General features: G+C 33.6%; 2 protein-coding genes across 2 annotated transcripts; both read left to right on the forward strand.

Annotated features, from left to right (window-relative positions):
* Positions 1-1,710: 1,710 nt before the first annotated feature.
* TRIADDRAFT_50710 (uncharacterized protein) lies at positions 1,711-10,379 on the forward strand (the record flags this gene model as incomplete). The annotated part of the gene is made up of 8 exons (XM_002115287.1): positions 1,711-2,186; positions 3,396-3,438; positions 3,678-4,015; positions 4,106-4,339; positions 4,412-4,606; positions 4,720-4,979; positions 8,069-8,073; positions 10,362-10,379. The coding sequence occupies 8 exons, from the start codon at positions 1,711-1,713 to the stop codon at positions 10,377-10,379; spliced, it is 1,569 nt and encodes a 522-aa protein (XP_002115323.1).
* A 2,306-nt stretch (positions 10,380-12,685) lies between these two features.
* TRIADDRAFT_11741 (uncharacterized protein) lies at positions 12,686-19,949 on the forward strand (the record flags this gene model as incomplete). The annotated part of the gene is made up of 6 exons (XM_002115288.1): positions 12,686-13,047; positions 18,060-18,102; positions 18,615-18,946; positions 19,044-19,277; positions 19,370-19,564; positions 19,679-19,949. Coding segments are annotated over 6 exons (1,437 nt in total), but the record flags the coding sequence as incomplete, so codon positions are not given.
* Between the last annotated feature and the right edge of the window lie 5,443 nt (positions 19,950-25,392).

Here is a 25,392-nt window from a genome sequence, read left to right on the forward strand (position 1 = left end):
GTCACTTTATGTCTTCAAAGATTCCATAGTGCTATTTAAAGCAGTATGCAAATGGTTTATGTAAGTATAGTAATTCATTCATGAAATATTAAAAATAACAAAATCAAACGTAATGATGCTCTTTAACCCCTTAGCTTAATCCTAAACATTAATGGAATCTGAACAATATTTTAAGCTAGCATAAGAGACCATTTACGTATATGTTGCCAGTGAAACTGATAAAACTTTGAAATATATATAGTGTATACTGACTGTACAATGTACAGTACAACAGTGTTATATGTTAGTAAAATCAGCCAATATCAACATAACAAATCATCATAACAATGCTTCTCCCGATAAATATCTCCATTTTAAACTTTGTAAAACGAACGATTTTTTACGAGTTCTATCCATTCAGTAACTAATTCTGTAACCTACTTAGAAAGCTAGAAGTTCATACAAACGATCTAATAAATTCAAATCTACCTTCAGTCCTCAACCGTTCTTTCAATACCTTTCTTCTAAAAAACTCTATTACAAATCATGCTGCTATATAATTTCATTACTTAATCTTGTTATTGTAATCTTATGCGAATAATAAGCGGACACTAGAACTTCCTTTCTAATCAACAATGCGCTTTAATAATATTATTTACATTCCCTCTTAATAATAAACATAAGATAGTCGACGGCGCTACCATCGTCAGCGATTATTTGTATTAGTATTCCACGAATTATGATGTGATAGCATACAGTAGTACGTTGCTGCCGTTTGCTTGAGCTATGATCACAATCAAAACAATTTATATAACTTCATGAATCTTCATTTAGTTATGCTTTCAATGTACAAAGTAGAATATTATAGAACTTTATGTACTATGCTAGGATTTGGGCATCATTCTAGCGTAAAAGATACATGTTACTGTACAGTAAGCTACCGTAGGAGTGCATTCAATGTAATCGATTGCCCAAAAATCAATATCGTAGAACATACGCCTTCTTGTCTCAATTCGTAATACTAATGGCCAAATGTAAATAATTGAGTCTTGATCAAATTCATCAATAAATGTCATTAATTTGACTGTGCATAACATACGATATGAAGCAGTTAGAGCAAACATTCTAAGGTAGGCTACAGGTATACTCTTAACGATTCGATTTATTCCATAATTCAGAGTTTACTATAAGAATAGTATAGAAAGATTACTTACAATCTTACTATTTATATTATCGCTTTTGACCAAGCATAAATTTTCTAATTTCATGCAAGAAATGTTATGCAAGACATTTAATGTGAGTCCGATAAATTTATCAGCATGCTGTGACCCCAATCGTTCTAAACTATAGCGATGCAATCAACGGCAATCTTCTCCGTACGCTTTTGTACCATATGTATACGCCCTCAAAGCATATGTATACTTTACAACAAGTTTACTTTTGACCCAAAGATTGACCTATGGAATCAACATTGCGTGCATTTCACTCTTTGATCAAAATAGATGATCTTCAAATATAGTTTATTAAAGCGTGACCCCACGCACAAAATTCCACGCCTACGCCTCTAGTCTAATAAATCGATTTAAGAAGCTAGAAGATTATAAATAAATACACGGCGCAGTTAAGAATTAATTCATTATAATTTCTTTCACCTACGTGCTAATCGCATCTACACCAAGCGCGAATAGTTTTAGTATTAACCAGAAGACACAACAAATCGATACCTTCAAGATGTCTACAGACAGCGATAATCAAGTAGAAATCGCCAAAAAAAGAAAGTTTCGACCCAGAAAGGCGTTGAAGAAATCCAAGAAAGCATTAGCCGGTGAAAACCTTCTGTTAACACTGACTATCATTGGTGTCTTAGTTGGCGTTTTAATCGGTTTTCTAGTTCGAATGGCTCATCCGGGCGAAGTAGCCATAAAGCTAGTTAATTTTCCTGGAGATCTTCTTATCAGAATGTTAAAAATGTTGATTTTACCATTAATCGTCTCCAGTCTTATAGCTGGTTTAGCTTCCCTAGACGCGGGTGCATCAGGCAAAATGGGCCGTCGAGCTATTCTTTACTACTTTGGAACGACAGTTTTAGCAGTAGTTTTAGGTCTAGTGCTTGTTGTAGTTATCCATCCTGGTAAAACTAAAGCAGGCTTATCCAGTGAAAAGCAAGAACATATCAACACCTTAGATGCCTTTCTTGATCTTATAAGGTTAGCTTTATTCTTTTTATGAATTTGAATTGATACTGTAAAGTTAGAAAGTAATAAAAAAAACGATTTAGAGTCAGTAACAAGTAATGCCTGTAATGGAACCAAACTTTTGTAGCCAAGTATACATCTGGCATCTCTAAAATAATATACAAATTGTGCTTGCCATTAACCATATCGTTACATAAATACTTATGATCTAGTAATGATGGCCTTACCTTATGATGAACAAGTAGGCTAAAGTATTTCTTGATGCTGAAAATTTGAGAATTGCTTATGCGCAATTTAAATTACCTCCCTATGCGTTACAAGTGTCATACTTTACAATACTGTCAGTAATAACTGTTAGTATATCATATAATTCCGTATGCCATTATTAGTTCTCTCCTAGCAGAAGTTGAATAATGAATGTTACCCTTCTATGCAATCAATATAGTTACCACTTAGTCGCGCATTTTATGAGCCGCAATATCATTATTCATTATTCAGATGATTAAAACGGATAACCTAGCAAATCTGCTACTAGACTTTTCTTCAAGAACTACAATCCGAGATATCGCATCTTATAACGTGGTACGAGTATCGTAATCTGGGATAATTTTAGTATAGCCTGTCTGGCCTTCAATATTATGTTGAATGATTAGATGCAATTAATTATCTCCATAAATTATCGTGATATTATGTTTGCTAATTTATGCAAAGTATTTATTAATATTCAGTCATAAAATCAGAAAATCAGGTTCAGATTTTATGTTTACTTTAAAAATCTAAGCTATTAAGTAACAGTTACGCGTACATTTTAAAATAAAATACGCGTATACATATAAGCACAGAATGCAGATTACAATACACTGCTGTACTATCGTATTAAAACAAAATTAGCAGCTGTTAAACAGCTGCTACTTGTACGCTAACTGTTAAGCTATAACTTTGTATCGATTTACCAGACTTAAATATCCTTAAAATTAGAAGCATTTCTAAGGCATACTATTTAGATTACATATAGAAAATGCCACATTAGAAGTTATTTTATGATATCAAGTAAATGTGTTAAAAGCAAGTGTTCCATATATCTTGCGTGTAGAGTATACTGTATTGATGAATTTGTAAGCAGCAGCCATGCAACGAACTCACAAAAACATTTATATTTACCGTAAACTACAGCCAAACCAATATATAATTCACTATATTTCTTAATTTCTTAAAATTTAGAAATATGTTCCCTTCAAACTTAATACAAGCGTGTTTTGAAACGGTAAGGAAAATTTTATGCATTTATACCCTTACTCTACTCGTACGTTGATAATTATAATTAAACCGAGTACAATATCAGGTTTTGTACCTTTTATGATACTATCAATTTCAAATTTCTTTAAAGTCTTTTAACGCAGACGCTACACTTTCCTTATTAGTGACAGCATTAAATGCAGTTTTTTTATGTACTATGATTATTGAATAAACATTAAGCATTCTCACCCAATCATCCCTTTGTAGCAAAAAACTGTGTACAAGGAAGTTAGGCATCCGGTTGCTGTTATAACACATGATAACATCACTAATGCAACGCAAAGGGTCACAGTTTTGCCAACAATGATTAGCGAGATTTCGATCAACTCCGATAGTTCAAATATTACTAAAAACATAACCGTGGCTAAATTTGAGCACGTTGGTGAAGAACACTTTGTAGACGGTATGAATGTTCTGGGTTTGGTAGTATTTTCAATCGCGTTTGGTATTACTATGAGCAATATTGGAGAAGGAGGAGAACCCATAAAGCGGTTTTTCTTGTCCCTGAATGAAGTCGTTATGAAATTAGTAGGAATCGTTATGTGGTAAGAAAACCTTACGAAAAAATTCAGTTTTGGTAATAAGTGCTAGGTGCCTATATTTTTAATAAAGTTTTGACTTTCCTACTCGATCAGGTATTCTCCTGTTGGTATCATGTTTTTAATAGCGGGACAAATAATTAAGATGGATGATTTTGGTAAAGTTATGGGCTCTCTTGGCTTATATATGGTCACTGTTATACTGGGATTGTTAATACATTCGATGGTTACACTACCTGCAATTTACTTTGCTGTCGTTCGTAAAAATCCCTTCATATACATGAAAGGTGTCCTACAGGCTTTAGTAACTGCATTTGGTACTGCTTCCAGGTATAGTTTAAAATAAAATTCGCCAATCCTGTTAACTTTTTATTTTTGTAATTCATATTATTTCTGTGACAGTTCAGCGACGCTTCCAGTGACCTTCAGATGCTTAGAAAACAATCTAAACGTTGACAAACGAGTTACACGATTTGTACTTCCAATTGGTGCCACAGTTAATATGGATGGTACAGCCCTTTATGAAGCTGTTGCTTCAGTATTTATTGCTCAAGTAAATGGAATTACCCTTAATTTTGGACAACTCATAACAGTGAGGTAAGACAGAACTATAAGTATGACATTGGCATCAATGAATAATCAGATAATAAATAAATTTTAATTTTCCAAATTTTTCTGATTTATCCATTAAATTTGCTATTATGTTACAGTTTAACGGCTACTCTAGCTGCAATTGGTGCTGCTGGTATACCACAAGCTGGAACAGTCACTATATTACTAGTTTTAACAGCGGTAGGCCTGCCAGCAGAAGATGTTTCACTGATTATGGCAATCGATTGGTTTCTTGATCGAATTCGCACAGCCGTAAACGTTCTTGGTGATGCCTATGGCACTGGTATCGTTTATCACTTATCAAAATCAGAATTGGCGGATGCAGATGCACGTGAAGAGGCGAAAGCTATAGAAGAAGGTAATTTTACAGAACAAAAAGAAACTGAGGATATAGCGTTGGAGACAAAAAAAGCCTCGAATTCTAGCGAAAGCCAACTATAATTATATGTTCAGTTATTCTCACTTTAACATGGGATCCACTAACTGAACGTAAGCCTACCATGTAATTTTGTAGTTTATCTTCATACGTACTGTTTGTCATAAGTTTGTGATGTTTAGCTACATAAACATTTACCATAAATATTAGAGTATCCTCATAAGCTACCTTTATCTTGTATGCTTCTTCGATTGTTATTTGCTTTGCGTGTTGAGATATTTGTTACATTCAATTCCAAATACAGCAACTGCCTTTATTGGCTCGAGCTATCTTAAAATTTTATTTGCACGTACGTATTTCAGAGAAACACCGTCTGGTAAGTTTATATTGCATCCACCATTTTCTTAAATATACGATAATCGTACAGCAAATCCCCAGACAATTTTGTATACAGTATTAAAGGAGAAGTACATCGACTGTTTATGAAGCTTCGAGAAGGCGACACGCAGAGCGGCCGCCTGTTAGGTTTTATTATTGTATGTGTGTATTAATTAATATACTCGTATGCTCCCATTACAAATGCCATAATTTTCGATATGTATTACGCAGCTACCTTATGAAAGTAATAGTACTTAATGTATTGTGACTATTGTAGTAGCTCAAATACAATACATTCTTGTATCTAATTCTACCAGGAGCATACTGATATATAATAAATTTAGTAGTCAGCTTATTGCATTAATAACACATTTCAATCATTCATCAACTTGTAATAATTGCTTTAATTTCTAGCAGATATTTATACCAGCTATGTATCGTACTAAATTTCACTTTTAAGTGTGAAGTCAAGTCTAATAAATCAAACTATTAAATTCAAGTAGTAATGCGTAAAGTTTCTAACGATATTCAAGCCGATATTTACGAAGACAATGTAGTATTGCTTTCTTCATTTCATGAAATTGATACAGTAAGATGGCTACACTCCATACATAAGAGCCCATGCGAATAGTTTCATAACTTAACTGAGTCCTCACCGTAAATAATTCTATATCTAGGACTACACGTAAAATAGACATTATGCATGGTTAAATTCTGTACGCAATTATCGTTAATTTTGCATAAAACTTTCCGTCTTGCTCAGAATCTTCATAATTTGGTAAATACCTGTTACTAATCAGCTGCAGTCATGCGATTTGAAGCGCTTAAGAAACTAACAGGGAAGTTGATGCCATTTAGTAGCATATACATTATTTATGATGTGACATTTAAAGTAATATGCGAATAAATCTACACCAAATCTGTTCTAGATTGAGAATTAATAAATTTTGAATATCCCAATAACTACCAGTAACTTCGATAATGACTTGGTTAGCTTAGTTGTGTAAGGCGTAATTCATGTATCTGGCATTGCAGCTAACAGTAAATTAAATTCAGAGCTATTCCAAAAACTATATCTCATCAATTTCAAGTCTGTCATGATAAAATCCCCCAAGTGAATTAAATTATCAATGGATAAAGTCTGCACTTAATAGTAAATTTATTAAATTCTTTTCATCAGTACAGTGAAGGATCGATCCATATGTATTAGACGTTACTACTATAAAAATGATATATCCAGAGTCCTAATATACACCTATGATGCGACTCTAATTATAATATTAACTTATTAAAATTATAATTATTATATGGTACTACCACGTATTTATACGAACCGGTAGCTCTAGGTTGTATCGAACATTTACCGTAAGAGCGCCAGCATTTATCTATCTTGATACACATACGCGTATGCAAGATTTCTGTGTATGTTATATATTAGGGATAGAAGAATTATTAGGCTTATCCCGTAAGCAAACGTAAGCAAACCAATCGAGTATAAGCTATACAGTATAAGAATAATATTGTAGAGCCTTATAATCGAATTGCAGGGTAATCGAAGTACGAATATACAGTATAAATATGCACAGATACATGGACATAAGCAACTTGTACCTTGATAGTTAAAAATCAACACACGTATATATTGAAAAATACCCGAGCGTTATCCCAAGAGAACAATATCATAGCAATTGCCGTAACATGAAAAAGGCATCGCAAATGAGCTTCATACCTATTTACACACATAATATCGCTTATACTGTATGTATTACAGAAATATAAAGGGACGTATTATCGCAAGGCAAGGTACCCTGTTTGGTTAATACCTTATTATCAGACGTTTTTGCAGCATGTGCATATCATATCAGCAATCAACAATTTACTATTTTTTACTTGCAATAGCTACATCATGTCTTTTCAATTTCGAGTGCATCCATGTCATTTGACTGCAAGTATATGAAGTTATAATACGGAATCCGTGTGTAATTTCAAGTAGCACCCGTTCAAGTACTGCCTTTCAACAAGTAATCTGTAGCTGCAAACAGTATAAAGCAAATAAAATAGATAGAACATAAACAGGAAATATTAACGAATGACTGTCCACTCTTCCTAGCAGATCTCTCTTTTTAAAAATACTATATTTACTATTTTCGAAAAATTTGGTCTACATGCATACGATAAGGTGCAACCATGATAACCTGCGTAAATGCTCACCCAGAGATGTTAAATAGGTTTTTACATTGTGAATCCTAGTCCCTGCATGATTTTCCGGTAATCTAAGCGCTCACGAATTAGACGGATTTCCTGCCCATTCACTAAAACCTCAGCTGCATAAGGGCGCAAGTTATACAAGGAACTCATTGAAGCGCAGTACGCACCAGCAGTTAAGATTGCTAACAGATCTCCCTCTTGTGGTAAAGCAATTTCGAGATTCTCACCAAATGTATCTGAAGATTCGCAAATATTTCCTACAACCGTGACTCTGCGCAAGGGTGCATCCGGATTGGAAATATTAATAATATGATGATAAGAGCCATACAAGGCAGGTCTAATAATGTGGTTCATCCCCGAATCGGTGCCAATAAAAATTATTTCTCCGTTTTTCTTAATATTAGTCACCTTAACCAATAAGCAAGTTGATTCCGCTACTAAAAACTTTCCAGGTTCCACTATCATATTGATTTCTCTCCCATTAGATAAGGTAAATTCCTTTACGTACTTCTCAACACAATTAAAGAATTGCTTTATGCGGACTGGTTTAGAGTCAGGTTCATACATTACTCCAAAGCCCCCGCCAAGATCTATAAATTTTAAACTTTTAAAATTTGCAGCTATTTTAAAAATTTCATACACTGCACTCTCAAATACTTCAGCTGCATAGAAGCCGGAGCCTATGTGACAATGTACCCCAATTAATTGAAGGTGATATTTTCGTATAATTTGCTTGGCTTGCTCGATCTCCTCCAATAAGATACCAAATTTAGATTCTTTACCACCTGTTATCACCATTTTGGTCTCACCATCGCCGATACCGGGATTGAACCTAATCGATACTTCTGCTCCATTGAATACAGCCCCAAAACGTTCTAATTCGGAAATGGACCCTATATTCGGTATGACACCTTCCGCGTGTACCTCTGCTAGTTCTCGATCATCAGAATTATTACCAGTAAAGATAATTTGTTGGCTTTTAAAGCCACACTGTTTAGCTAGTTTTATCTCAAAGGGTGCTACTGCATCGATACCGTCAATGCCTGCTGCCTTGAGCTCTCTAATGATATGAGGATTGTAATTTGCTTTCAAAGCATAATAGACCTTGGTATTTTTACCGGTTGCATCTTTAAGAATTTGCACTTTACGATGCAGAATACCGGAGTCTGTCACGAACACTGGCGTGCCATGCTTTTCAGTCACTCTTTGAGAAATTTCAAGACTAGGTTTATACATGATTCACTAATCATGGCCAGTGTCCTTTAATAAAATATAAGCTCTTAATTATTCCTAATCGAAGGCTAAGAAGTACATTATTATTGTTAAACTACAGTATTACTTTAAAATACTATATTATTATTGTTATTATTATCATCATTATTATTATTATTATTATTTATTACCTCTACGACTATGGTACCATCAGCTGCACTTCAGCGCTTCTCTTTTATTTCCTTATTTCTGTTTTTAGTCATTTTAGCAGTCATCCTGTATTCAATATGCTGTCTTGTTGCTGCAAAGTAAAAAGCCGTGTTTACAGCTGGTAGAGTAGCAGATCAATGCGATAATTATTATTATTATTTTATTGTAGGCATGAGTTTCAGTTAAAGTTGTGGAATGATTGAAATCATCGGCGTTAACGGAGTTTGAGCGAGCGGCTTTGTACTGTACAGTATAGTACAGTATAAAAGAATTTTCTCTTTGTTTTTATGATTAGTATCATAATACGGTACAGTACTCATGGACTACTACAGTACAGTACAGTACTGTACTGTACAGTGTACTGTACAGTAGATCAATTGATGCAGTACAGTACTGTATCATTCCCGCGCAAAAAATAACAATAGAATAAATAAACGGTAGCGCGTTGTGAACAGTTTAGGAGAAATGGCGTGGTAGAGAAATGTTCTGTAGTTATGGTGCAAAATTCAAGATGACGACATTATTATTATTTTTAAATTACAGTACGTACAGTTATGGACCACTAGAAGAAAATCATTTGTACGGTATGACACCATGGGCCTCTAGAACAGCAGAGAGATCCATTGTGACATGCACTGTACTGTAATAAAAGATGTATTTTTTTTTTTTCCTTCTGGAGGGTAAGGAAACTGTACTGTACTTATAGGAGGCATTTTACTGTGCCGTACTTAAAGCTAGTTTAAAGTACTGGCATACGGGTATTTTTACTGGCCGTTCCAATTTGAACGGCAGATTCACTAGTTTAGGAGAATAGAAAGATGTTATTCGAATAGTTAGGAAGAATGGTAGATGAAACTACAGAGATAAAAACTATTGTAAACTTTTAATGGACGAAAGTAAAGTTTATACAGTAGATGTACTGTACACTCAGTGCTGTATTAATATTGTACCAGGACTACAGTAATTGTGTTTGGCAGCCCCTTACATCATCGTAACGCTCAACGGTTGCACATAAGTACACTACCAATCAAAACTGGAGACTTGAGCCTTGGTATAAAAATCAACAATCCGGGTGTACGGTAGACGAATGTACACTTGTACAGTACTGTATCTATCTATCTTGCTTTGTTCGATCTAAAGTGTACAAAGTACAAAGTGCAATCATACCATGCAATAGTACAATGGCCATAGTACATAAGATCACGCCCTAGCCATAAATGATAATAACAGACGTTCCCGAAATGCAGTGTTTGCTAGACCACACTGTTTACTATTTTTTGGAAAGCGTGCTGCACAGTACCAATGGACATGTACTGTACACTATACTGTACTGTACAGTACTGTACCTTCTTCCAGTTCTACAAAGCAGTGTAAGTATAAACTCGAATAAAATAACCTTTTATATCAATATTTGCATAATACACGTGATATCCCATAGGCCGCATGATCTGCGGCATGCAGCTACTGCATTGCCTGCAATCGCAATCCAGCCATGATGCTTTACAAATCCTCAGTTTGTAATGAGAGTCGTCGATTTTAACGTCAATGCTATTGCATGTAATAAAGTACAGTATTATTTCTATTGCAGCTTACTTTATAACTTGAAACTATTGTTAAATATTATTATTACAGTAATAAACTTACAACTTCTAGTTTACAGTATACCACGTAACTATACGCAGCTAGATCTCAAAGTGCAGACTCGCCTCCCTCCTAAACCGAATCCACTTAGTCCTGGCGCCACTATCTTACTTTACTTATGATTACCGGGCCTCTCATTATTATAAAACCTACTTTCCTAAGTACAGTACATTACAGTATAACAATATTGGGCAGAGCTCACCGACGACAAGGACTGTACACTCAGTGTACAGTACAGTGTGTATCATAACATTTTGTCACTCACGTTTTACAAACCCTTGGTTGTACTATACTGTTACTGTCAGCGACAAACCGTACTGACTGACGGTACTTTGCGGTGTACTGTACTAAAAATCTTCGTACCCGAACACTAACCCGAACTCCTGTACAGTATTCTGTAGTACAGTACTGTACTGTACAGGAGACCATACGAAAATTATACCAAATTTATCTAATAAGGACTTGAAATTATAATGTCATTTACTGTAGTTTTAAACGGTGGGAAAGACTTATGAGACACCCTTTAGTACTGTACTGTATACTGTACTGTAGTACTGTAGTACAGATGTGTCATGATCATAGAGTTAATCCCTTTCTCAGACAGACCGACTAGGCTCCATGTTCAGTTTTAGCGTCACTAAAACTGACCTGAAATGTGTGCGGTAGCGCTGGGCATCCAAAGTTTTTTTTTGCTATTAAATTTGAAAAGTTATCTGACCAGAAGTTAATAATACAAAAAGTAATTAATTTAGATTCTCACGGTTAATAAATTAGGCTATTGAATTTAAATTGTTATTGGATTATTATACCGTATTACCTATTTATTGTACAGTATGTAACATTCTAATTCATGGTAATGAAGTAACTAAGTTTGGCGCTACCAGCATTTCAGGTGAGCCTACTGTAGTGACGCTAAAAAAAACTGCAACAACAGTAGAATCCGTCTGTCCGAGAAAGTGACGCGTCTGTACAGACAGTCCTATGTACAGTACAGTACAGTACTGTCGCAGCCATAGAGTTCAACAACGGACGCAGACATGTGCTCAATATCAGTACAGTACTGTACAGTACAGGGAACAAGTAAACTCATTATTTGCTGTAATCAACAGATTGTACGCTACTACTGAAGATGCAATTGCAATAATTGCGATACGTATCTAATGCACTTGATCCGAAGGAAGTTGCAAAACACTATCGGCTACCGGCGAGATTTATGAAAGTGGCACATAGTCTTGACACTATACTGTACTGTAATTTGCCGTTAAAACTTCAGAAAATGTGTGGGTAGTACAGTACAATACTGTACAGTGTACAGTACAGTACTGTAATCTGCCCTTCAAACTTTTCAGAAATGCTTGGACTGCGTGGAAGATAGTGGAGCATATGGATTGGATTGGATTTGATTGGTCATTGGGATTGATACCGCAGTTTGTACTGAACGGTTATTATTGCTGTACTTGTACAGTACAGTATACTGACCGTCCTTAGTATCGTACGGTGTACAGTACATACAGTACAGTACACTGTACTGTATGCTTGCCAGCAAACAAAAGAAAATCAAAACATAAAGTACTGTACACTGTACTATACACAAGTAGCAATTATAAACATTAACCGCCGTACTCACTAATTGGAATAAATAAATAAACAAAGCAAAGCATAGTACAGTACAGTACAGTACAAAGGTTGAAACGGTATAAAGGAAGCTGCGTGCCGCATTTAGAGTCAGTGCAACTTCCTCGTGGATCATTGACGTTTACACTTCACAGTTTGCTGCTGTTTCATTTCAGGAGAGAGTGGTCTCTTTGCTAACAAAACAGCGTTGCCGCGAAAATTTCCCTGCATTGATTTCGATACGACTGAACAGTTTTTCCTTCGTAGTGGATACCTGAATCGCTTTCTACGATACCAAAATGCCTTCATCAGAAGTTGATCAAGTAGCCGATAATGCTATCGTTAAAAAACCAAGAAAATTTCGACCTAAGAAGGTCATGAAAACCTCCAAAAGAGTTTTGGGAGGAGACAATCTTTTATTGAGTTTAACCATTCTTGGTGTCTTCCTTGGCGTTTTAATTGGCTTCCTTGTTCGTACGGCACATCCAAGCCAAACTGCAATCAAATTGATTAATTTCCCTGGTGATATTTTAATGAGAATGCTTAAAATGTTGATTCTACCTTTGATTGTTTCCAGCTTAATTGCTGGTCTGGCTTCACTGGATGCTGGCTCTTCCGGTAAAATGGGTCGCCGTGCTATCTTTTACTACTTTGGTACGACCATCTTAGCTGTCATCTTGGGTCTGGTACTTGTCGTTGTTATTCATCCTGGCAAAACGAAGGAAGGTTTATCCAGCAACAGGCAACAACACGTCAATACTTTAGATGCTTTCCTGGATTTGATTAGGTAAAAACATGTATTGATTATTTTTCTCAATGTGTATTGCATTGGGACAGCATGCTGTTCAATCAACATAGTTCATAGGCGTTTCATCTCTTATACTATCTATACTCGTACGCAGTACTGTAATCATAGTTTCCCTTCGCTCCAGCTTTACAGAAAACATGAATATTCCAATGTTATCATATCGTTTTAATTTAACTTCAACCGAGGGAGATTACAGTAGAAATCAACTGTAGTAAATTACCTGATTGAATAAATGCACGGTACAATTATGATACACACTGTATCATAAGGAGGTGGAAAGAAAATTGTATGAAGGGTGGTGATTTCTTTTTACTCCATAATTACGAAACCCTCCGGTCTCATCTGCAGGATATCAATTATAATTACCGATGTTGCACAATACAGTACGTAAATTTCCTTATCGCACCTTTATCGCCCTTCACCCCATTCAATGGCCCTTCGCTCTTTCGCATTTTGTGCAAGGTTTACGTTTTAAATAATAATTCCGCTTTAGTATTTGTTAGCCGACACTTTTTAATTATACATTATGTGATTTCGTTGCAATGTAGTGTACATGTTGTATTTTTCGTTTGGTGTTAATGAAATAATGTTCGGAATGCACAGGCATAGCGGGAATTACAGGGTGGGCTGTATAGCTTTGTATAAAAATGCGCTATCAATTAACTGAACTGTGTCCGTACGATATGCTATTTTATCCATTCTTGTTTTGATAAAAATTCCGCTAAATTGCTAATTTAGGTAGCATACGATAGCGCGATGTACTGTAAATACAGTAATGTTGTGTCGGAAACGACTATGGGGTAAGTACTGTACTGTACTGTACTGTACAACTCACGGGTGATCATTGCAGGTATTTGTCGTGAGCTTTCGATGTTTATTTAACAGAACCACGGTGATAAGGCTCATGGATAAGTGAATATTTAGATGTTGTTCTAAAAGTTTGTTTCCCATGAAGCTGAGTCAAAGAAGTACTGCTATACCATTAACTGTGCCTCCTCCGCAGCACAGTAAAGAATCTATTTGTAAAAATGCTTTAATTGTTCTGTCTATTCGATAGAAAAGTCAACTCCCCCCACATACCCTTGAAAGTCGTTCGAGCGGAATTACATACGAGTAGAATGAAATATTTGTTAGATGTACTGTTCTATTCTGCAAAGCGCCGAAACTAGGAAAAGTGAGTTTAAACAGTGTTAACTGATACCATTTCTACATCGAAATTTACACGGAAGAAAATATTTCTTATAAGCATTTTAAGAACTATTTTATCGTCTTTATTGTTCAATCGTAAGCGTAATGGCCATGACAACAATCGAAATTAATTGAAATATTTAATGTTCTCAATTCGTTCACTTACTCTGTCATGCACCCTTATAACGCATCTCTATAAAACGTAAAGTTTGACAGTATCGTAACATTTACGAGCTTAAATCTATAATTTAATTTTCCAATTTGGAGGGAGTCTCTTTGGTGTTAGCCATTGACTTAAGCCTAAATCATTGGATATACGCATATAATAGGTGCACTACTCGAAAAGGAAAATTATCTCTCTTTCACATATTACACACAACCAGCAGTAGTCAATTTAGTTCAATGTTACACAGCGATACTCTCATACTTGTACAACAGAGAGGGAACAAAATATAGCTGCTAATTTATAGACAACCTTTTGAAGTTCAATGCTCTACTGCATTTATTAACCTTTGAAATAAAGTAGACGAGCGCATCTCGTCTTCTTTCCAACATTGCAGCGTTGCCAAATGATTGTTATTGTTTAAACGCCTACGCATAGCATCTGTACGCTGTTATCATTATCCAATACGAAGAATCACGCAACTCTTTGTGCCAGCCATTACTTCACCTGCTGATCCACACTGTGCAATAATATGAAATTGACAGTACAGTTATTTTCAAAATATTTCTCTTACAAGTACCTAATAATGTCAACGCTGCTATAAACTTATATCTATATACTACTTGATACCATATGGTGGTCAGCATTGCGATCATACAATGTTGTACTATAGTACAGATATTTGGCCTCTGTGTAGAAAAGAATTTTGAATTCTTGTTACAGTTTAAAAACGAAAACTAATTTCGAACTACGGACTTCACCAAATCTCGAATAATTTGTTTGATATTGCCGCCATTTATTTCAATTTTTAAACATCCCCTGGTTGTTATTTTACTTGATCAAAAAAGTTCGATAGACTACTTACTAACACCTACACATGCTACAATATGGACGTACTATGCCGTACTAGGCACAGTCAATGACCAATTCACTATTGTATAGTTTTGATTTCACGTTATTAGAAAGTCTACTGTAGTAATAGAAAACAAAAGCGTAACAATATATGCATGCATCTTTTATTTTAAATTAATAGTACTGCACTTACAGACGGTTGATAGGGGCACAAAAGATGGTATACCCTTATGTCTAGCAGTATTTTGCTTTGTTTACTACTGGAATTGTTTGATCTAATTAACAGCATTGTACGTTTAAAATTCGTTAATTCGTTATCGTTAAAATCAAGTTAAAAATGCTTCAAGATTCCTCTTCAAATGACAAAACAGTTTACCACGTTGAACACTAGTAGTAAATTGTAACCTTATTAATTTTTAAAGACTGCTACATAATATACCGCTTCAATTGTAATATGCGTAGGTATCATCGTAAGTTTACTGTACTGTACATACCTAAAGTGGAAGATTTCATTTCTCTGCAAGGAATATTTTGTAGTGACCATAAGAGAAATGGAAACTTAGCAGAAAAGCAGCGGTAGATTTTACTTCCGTATGATACCCTAAAATCTCTTAATGTTGTCGATTTTCCTATGCATACATACACGATACTTCAGTACATTGGCCTCCTTATCATGACTGAATATTCTCTCGTACATGACGAACATTGAAATATTTTTCTATAAAAGAAATTGCCCGCTATACGTAAATAAGTTTCCGTTTCTACCGCATTTTTAACTTGACATATTATAATTATATTTCAAGAGACGGCAATGGCTACAAATAAGTACGTTCTAGTTTGACGACGACATTCTTGATAATCTAATATCAATAATGACTTGATAGCTTTGCAAAGAAGTGATCAAAGCAATGAGCAAAATTTGGAAAGGCATTTATAACCTACATAAACTGTAGCTTTGTCAATATTAGAATATATTGTATTATAGACTTAAAGTATAGTGTACAGTAGCATTTGTATTACAAGTATATCGGCAACTAACGATTATATTTACCATCGCATGTGCTTACTTATAAGGTAGCTATTGTCAGTGTTTGCTTGGACGACGTTGTACTGTATGTTCAATTATGATTGAATTGTTAAACTTTTATGACATCATTGATTAGTTATGGGCTAGCACTATCCTAATATAAACAATTTACATTCCCACGACCGATTGATCAGCCGTCGTACACGCCTCCTTTTACATTCAATCGATCTTTATTATTTTAAACAATAGCGGTAAGTAGCAATGAACACAAACGGCGCGGACAACTCATTCTGTCTACTGTATTCATAAATTTACGAAACTGTCCTCAGGTAATTAACTACGGCAAATTTCACTGTATTGTTTATTATTGTTTCAACAACGTACATTCACTACTCGCGCCGTAAGACATCGGATAAACGATGCTATAATACATTAGCATATGAGCATTATATTATCATGTTATCCATGAAAAACATCGATGAAGGGCCCATCCTATCTCTTTACCGGGAGGATCTTTTTATTGTTGACTAAAAACTGACAGTTGAAAGGAGGGAACAAAGTGTGTACAGAAATCTTACATATACCAAGTATCTATTTATTTACCTTTAAATTTTCTTATGCTCAGGATAAAGAAATAAAGAAACTTGTTAGTGTTAGTTTTTATCAGTTTATAGTGAAATCAATGTGCACTATGCAACTTGAAATGAACCCTGTTCGATGGCATCACAGTGCCAGAGTAATCCGTATAAAAATTACTATGCCATATTATGGAAGCAGGATCAGACATGAGAATAATAACGGTCCATTTAGAATCTACAGCTAATAGTACAGCATGATCAATTGATCATTTACGTAAATATGACATTGTTACTTATGAAACTCTGTTATCATTTGCTATTTGGCTAATAATTAATTAATACATATGGGTAATGCCAACAACGTATCACATTGTACAATATGATACTCTTTGGATTTGTATACGTTTACCTTCAGGCGAAATGCAATACACATTGTATCTTCGAAATAGAGTTGTCCCTCGTTTGCTGAAAGTATCTTATGTATTCAACGTATTACGATTTCAGCAATTTCTTAACATCATCATAACTAAAGTGATGATTCGTTATACTATAGGTAATTGTACAGTACATCAGTTGTGATACTTCTGCTGGTGCAACTTATAAAAATACTACCATTCGACAGCAAGTCTTCAATAGCGCACGACCTTGAGATAGTAATTAGTAAAATCAACTTTGCATACAACCTTATGCTGGAAAAATGAAATCAATAATATATAATTATGAAAATTATACCTGTAACATCATCTCTAACAATTTAGTGAATAATTGTAGATGTAATCAATAAATATCATCAACGCGATAGATTACAGTAATTAATATTTTCATAATGGTACATTATTCGCTTTATATAAATCTCCAAGTGCTAGTAACAACTGTAAATTTAGGTGATTGATTAAATGTCAATATTTCACTATACTAGGGATACATATTCGCATTATATGATTAATGCATAACAAACAATTATTAGAAGGACTACTTCTGTTAGTCTACACTCTTTCCCTATCTCGGCCGATATATATTAGAAATCTACCACAATCTGCTATTAGGAACAATTGTTTTATTATTATAAGGCCACATTCTAAAGTAATATCTATCGTTGATTATATTATTTATCTACGCTGATCACAACTTCTGTTATTATTGTAATAATAACCGACTGTTTTGTTGATTTATTTTAACTTAGAAACATGTTCCCGCAAAATTTGGTACAAGCTTGCTTCCAACAGGTATTTCAAATTTAAATATGATAGTGTAGCTATCGTATCACATAATTTTCAAGTAAACAAAGGCTACAAGCATCTATAATACTTATAAATACGAAATAATTGGTAAAAGTAGTTACACAACGACTGCGTAGATCTAGTTCCACAGTTATCGTGCGCTGCATTAGATAGTTTAAAATCAGTTGTGATGATGCTTCCATTGTTGTATTTATGTGTAATAAATTCAATATGAATTAATCAAAGTTTCTATAATTCACCAATATTATTTATATACTACGGAAATAAAAACAACTTTTATTTAAATTTACCTTATAAGTGTATCTTTTTCGAACACAGAGAAGTATATAAAATTTGGCATCGCTATTAATAACGCGCATACTTATGAATTATTGTATAGATACACGACATATTCCTGTATATAGTAATTGTCACGATCAGAATATTGCTGCAAAGAAAAGTCATTTAAGGCGGCTTTTACCTCTTAACCTAACTTTACGTGATTTAAATTTATTTAGCAAAAAACCATTTTCAAGACCGTACGGGTAGCTGAAAAAGTGGTGATACATAACGCTACAACAAATACAACAATTACTTATACCGTTATGCCAACTATGATTAGCGAAATACCCGTTACTGGTACTCCAAACATCTCTAATGTCACTTTGCCAAAATTCACCAATATTGGATCAATCCAGTACGTAAGCGGTATGAATGTATTGGGATTGGTGGTTTTCTCAATTGCCTTCGGCATTACAATGAGCCGCATCGGAGAAGCTGGTAAACCAATTCAAAATTTCTTCTTGTCATTAAATGAAGTTGTTATGCGATTAGTCGGATTGGTAATGTGGTAAGTAAAACTTAAATAATTCTCATAATTTAATATTTACTATATCCCAGCAATAATTACTAAAGAAAATGAAATCTTTAAAAATTTCACTCCATAGGTATTCTCCTATTGGTATTATGTTCTTAATCGCCGGTAAAATTATTGAAATGGATGACTTCGGAAAGGTTATGGGCTCTCTTGGTTTGTATATGGCGACAGTATTAATTGGTTTATTTATCCACTCTTTGGTTACACTGCCACTCATCTACTTCATATTCGTCCGCAAGAACCCTTTTGTCTTCACTAAAGGTGTTTTGCAAGCGTTAGTAACAGCTTTCGGTACTGCATCAAGGTATGCATTTTATTCGCGCCTACATTTATCGTTACTCATAAGTCTACAATATGTACATATATATGTATACTAATTATTGTAATATCTATTAGTTCGGCAACCCTACCAGTAACATTTAAATGTTTGGAAGATAATTTGCATATCGACAAGCGTGTAACTCGCTTTGTTCTGCCTATTGGAGCTACTATTAATATGGATGGCACCGCATTATACGAAGCCGTAGCCTCGGTATTCATTGCTCAAGTAAATGGTATCGCTCTCAACTTTGGTCAACTTATTACCGTCAGGTAAATATTTAATTTAGCACTTGTCTCGCTATTTACACTAATAAGTAATGACGAAGCTGTGTTATGTTGTGAGAACCTCCAAATCCCTTACTTTTATTTACATCATTGTTAAAGCTTAACCGCTACGCTGGCTTCAATTGGCGCTGCTGGTATTCCCCAGGCTGGCCTGGTCACCATGTTGCTGGTACTAACTGCGGTTGGTTTACCAACTGAAGATATAACCTTGATTTATGCTATTGACTGGTTCCTCGATCGCGTTCGTACGGCTATTAATGTTCTTGGTGATGCTTATGGAACTGGTATTGTGCATAAGCTATCAATAGCTGAATTAGATGATGCTGATGCTCGTGAACAAGCTAGGAAATTGGAAGAAGGTGAATTCGAAGATGATAAAAAAGATGAAAATGGCTACGAGCGCTCTGTTCGTGCTAGTGGAAATGAAAATCGTTTAGAAAGTCAATTGTAAACTGTGGGTATCGCAAAGTATTTATTACGATCTGTTTTCGGCAGAACTGAATACTATTGCTTCTAACTGCTGTACATTAAATAACTCTTTACGATATTGTATGTTATTCATATTAACTAGTTTGTTCTATATATTCATTTTAGATTATTGTAGTGCAAACTTGAGTCCACTTCGCTAAAAAGTTTCTTTGTGTTGTTTAATTGTTACGCTTGACGCAGTTTTTACTTTCAGTAATTGCCTTATTCGAGGCATTTTGCGTTTATTATTTGAACTTTTGCCTAAAAGTAAGAACTAATGTCGTGTTTGTCGTAGCAGCCCAGACTAGCTTTAAAATGTAAAATTTTGATTTAGGTTTAGCATAGTAACAGTATGAGGTTACATATCCTGCGTGAATATTATATGTAGCGTCTATGACTACGCTAGCATTATAATTGTTGTTGAGTTGACGTCGCAAATCATCGATAATGAAGGTCTCTTGGCTACTTCAATATTTACTGGGCACAATAGGGTAGATAATTTAATTTGTTACCATTATGTGCTATTAACTGCGATCATCTTCGAATTCAACAATACTATATATGCCTATGCCCTATTTTAACATACGGCTCTACAGGATTTGAGTCCTATCACTGTAACAGATGTCAAAAATTCACAAGCAACACCATTCGTATGAAAAATAACAACGCTACTTTCGCCTTAACTTTATGTACCTTAAAGGAATAAGTAATATTTTGGCCCCGGCTTGTATGAATTAATAATATTTGCAGGTAATCTTAGTGTATTTATTAATTAAACTGGTGATATTAATAATTTAACGCCTTAACTGTGTTCGTATTTATTGTAAACTTTTAACTGCTAAATTAAATAGTTTAATTTAAATTCCTGATTTTAATCCATTAAATTTATAGCTACTTGTTCAGTTTAATTGATATATTGTTGACGCGCTGTATATCATGTACTATTGGATAAATATATTAACAGAGATTTTGATAGCAAATAAATAAAGAACTGGGCTTAAGTTTGAAAAGATTTCGATGATTCTCTGTCAAATTACAAGAACTTGATGTCATAGTAAAACTATATGGCTCAATTTAGAGAATTGTTCAATTCTTAAACCTTCTATTGTATACTGTTACATATCCGTACATTAAAGAGATTATCAAAATTTACATATTAATCATGAATAATGAAATTACTAATTAATTATCGGTCGAAAAGAGTTAGCTTTCAACAATGTGCTTACAAGAGTTTATTAAGAAACTCGGTGCTCAATAGAACTCGTTTGCACTGATTATCTAGGGAAAGCAATATCAATATTCTCTTTAAGTGTAATCAGTACTCTCTTAACAAAAACCTTCGTGGCGATATACACACTTGACAATCTATTAAATTCTGATTATGCATGAACAGTATCCATACAAAATGCGTGGAATCCAAAAGTTTTTACTAGACTTCACCAGGATAGAGACTACTGAAGGACAACTAATACAAAAGGGGGACATGAAGGTGCTACTCTGCGATCATAATTGATAAACCATTGCAAATATTACTTTTGCAATCATACTCAAACTAGGGGAGTGGAACTAGGCAGAATTTCGTAGCACAAAGAAAATCTACAAATTCGTAAATAGTACTCAGGCACACAGTAACAGCAAACTTGTAACGAATATATAATACTGAACTATCTTTTAAAGATGCGTACTATAAGTATCTTATGCTTTACTATTACGGAAATTAGTCTAAATTTTTTTAGGAAAGCATAAACAATTACTCTAGAATAGCACTAATGACTAGAGGCTACCATATGTAACTATTTGTTCATAATTCAACCCTTACTCAGCCCAATAGCAGGTAAAAAAGTATTGCAAGAATGTAGATTATAACTATTTAATATACAGGTCAATACTTGTTAACCTTACTTATGAAGTTCTTATAATTATAGTAGATGATTAATTACAGGGTGCTCGGTAAACAATATTGAACCACATTACAATTGCAGTACAGTATGAACTTGTTATTTATCGAAAATTTTAGAAAATACTTAGGTACAGTATAAATCCGCGCTCGAATAATCTGATGGATAACTTAAAGCACTGGATAAACGAGTACAAACGAGATTTTTTAATTCCGCCCTTTATGATAAGAAAATATATAATTACAATTGTAAGGTATTTCAAATTTTCATATTGTCATAGAAAGATATCACAGCTGTTTATGGGCATGAATACTAAATTAATTAAGATTTGTATCACGAGACTGGCATTAATATCGGTACGAGCGTTGCTATAAACATGAGGCCACCTAAGTATAAATATCCGAGATAAGTTATTAATCAGTATTATGTAATAAAATATACAGAAGTTCAAAGGTATTGAAATTCTAGCAATATGTTTCCAACTGTATTGATAAAGCGCGAATAAACTGTATGCTATTGACAAAAACGAAACTGTCAACATTATCCACCATTGTATATCACGTTGAAAGTATGATAACAATTGCATTCTCATAGTATTGTTAAACTATCATCGATAGTGACCGATAATTTACAGCAATGAATTAACTAATTTGGAAAAATGTTTTTATTATTTATCGACTAGTAGGATTTCTATTTTTTTCAATGATATGCAGCAAAGGTAGTAGTTAGGGTCATGATGGTAGACAGAATAATAAATTTTACTATTTTATATTCATGTATATGAACGAAAAATGCTCTTTGCAGAATGTTAGTGGTACTTGTGTAAACCAAACTGAAAATCATTTTCAGACAAATAGTATTGATGAGATTTTCAGCCTTCGTTATAAAGTTATATATACTAGTGATCATATACAACTAATATCATTAATAGCTTATCCATATTACGTATAGTCAAGAGCCACAGCATAATCAGACATACTGCAAGTTTATAATTGAAAGTCAATTGATTCGTAAAACAAAGCTCTCAATTTTATTTATTTTCTTTTCATGCTAAAGAAACTGAAAGAATTTTACAGTAATATCAATTAAACAATTTCAAAATGAAAATTTCATTATACTAATCAATCTAAAGGAACTTTTAACCATTCAGTCGTATTATTTATATATGAAATATAGTATATGCTCTAGAATGATATCAAATCCAGACAATGATATTGGATTAAAGGCTAAAGATCTATGTTAAAGAAAACTGCCTTTAGGCTTTCGCTTTCCTATTAATTTGACTTTTCCCCAAATGAAAAGAGTATTATTCACTACCAAGTACTCTCTAATAATATATTTATCAGATATGCCATGGAATTAGCTTTTAGTGGGAAATATTGCATCAAGTTTATGTATCACAGCAGACTCACGCAATTGCTGTGGAAGAAAAAAGAATGAAATTCCAAGCTTTAACAACTGTCGTGCATAAATAATGGAATCAATATGTTCTTTTATCCTTATACATTCATTATTTACAGTAGTAGATAATATCGTTCTATTCTAACAATACAATTAAATCAAGTTTGAAGAGCTGTTTACTAAAAATTATCACTATACAACCAGGAAAAGCAAACTTAAGGTTAAAAATTGATAAAAAAGCTATAATAAATAAATCCAGTAGGTCCAATTTGGAAATTTAATATAAATCTTGCAGTAAATGCTACTTACTGGACTGCGAATAATGTATTACAAAGTTAAATTCGGGAAATATTGTCAAAATTAATAAAAAAGAATAGATTGGCATCTTATTTACGATCATATAGATTTTAATAATATTACAGTAATTTAAAATAAAAATCCTCCGCTTTCTATACAATTGATATTTCAATTCAGCGTGCAAAAACAATATTGTTTTTAACTGCATATTTGTTAAGCCAAGATATTCTCATCCTTAAATTCAGCAAACAGTAATGAAAGTAACTAATTTCTTCTTTCAACGTGAAGTGGATTTCGATTATGAAATATAAAGTTAAGTTTAAAATTGAGAACCAAGAACAATATAACATATATATAGAACAATAATAAAAAAATATACTGGAATAAGTATACATTAGGTCAAGAAACAATGCTAATCTAAAATATTTTATGATCCCTAAATACCTGTTCCTATCATAAATAATCTATCAGCTAAAAAAAGTATGAGTGAAAATATTAATTATTCTTAATTTTTTCAATAATTTAATCAAATACTTCAATCACTTCCCTAAATTAGTTATAAAAACAGTGGAGTTGTGAACTAGAGAAAAATTGAAATATTAAACTAAAGGTTTGCCGTCATTTATTAGGAAAGAATTTTCGGCGTGGTATTAAAATCATAAAATTCTTCTATAAGTTATGTGCGAATTTTATCGAATACAGTTTGCCTGTAGACCAATGTAAATTAAGTTCCTATACCATCCTTATTCCAACCTATGCTAAATTACCTCCTATTACAAGAATTTATCGACGTTATTAGTTTATAATCAAGGTTATTTTACTGACGAGTAATGCGGAGTGTACAAATTCAAGTAACAAATTGTGTTTAGCCACTCATGTTTATTTGGAGACGATTATGCGAGAGTAGTAAATTGGATGATTCTGCTTTAATGAAATCTCTTTATACAACCTAACTCTAACCCTTTATACGATGATTATTTAAATTACACATGATGCTAAGGGCTAAATTCACTTTATCTCCTGTTATACAGAATAATTATGATACGTTATACTTATATACCTTTAATTGCTATCTAAACGTCAAATTTTCTTTTATCTCATATTGGATATATCTAAAATATTATCTATTCCTTAATATTACAATATTAAATCATCTCTAAACTTTAGATTTAATGATTGAGAACTTGTCAACTAGAACAGAACACCCTCCTACATTACAGTAACATGCAGCATTTGATTTTGAAAAAGGAAGGTTAGGGTAATTGCTTACTTGATTACTATTAAGCAAGTCTCAGTAATTTTCATGCTGTTTAGAAATTGCTCATGTTCAGCACTAATTGTGATCCTTGTCCATCATTTCTTTCTATAACTGACTCATTTCGGGTAAGTATAAACCCTGGGTATGAGAATAATATAGAATTTAATTTTTAACGGTAAAAGTTAATCGCCAACTACTGCACGATATAATTATTGCTTTTTTAGGAAATTGTATCAGAATACGATAAGTTTATGAGCTCACATTATCTGGTTAAGAATAAGGATATTCAAAATGCACCTGCTTATCAAAATAAAAACAGGCTCTAGCAGAAAGATAATAAGACTGAAATGAAAGGCGATCAATTTCCATATAATCCCCTGTCTAAAGCTCAGTTTACGAAATCAATTTAGCAAATAAGATAACGTAATCTACTTTGTAAAGAAAATTGTAAAACTAAATAGTCATTATGACTAGATAAAGTATCGAGTTGT

The sequence above is a fragment of the Trichoplax adhaerens genome, genomic scaffold (assembly GCF_000150275.1).
Source record: "Trichoplax adhaerens TRIADscaffold_10 genomic scaffold, whole genome shotgun sequence".
Classification (NCBI taxonomy): Eukaryota; Metazoa; Placozoa; class Uniplacotomia; order Trichoplacea; family Trichoplacidae; genus Trichoplax; species Trichoplax adhaerens.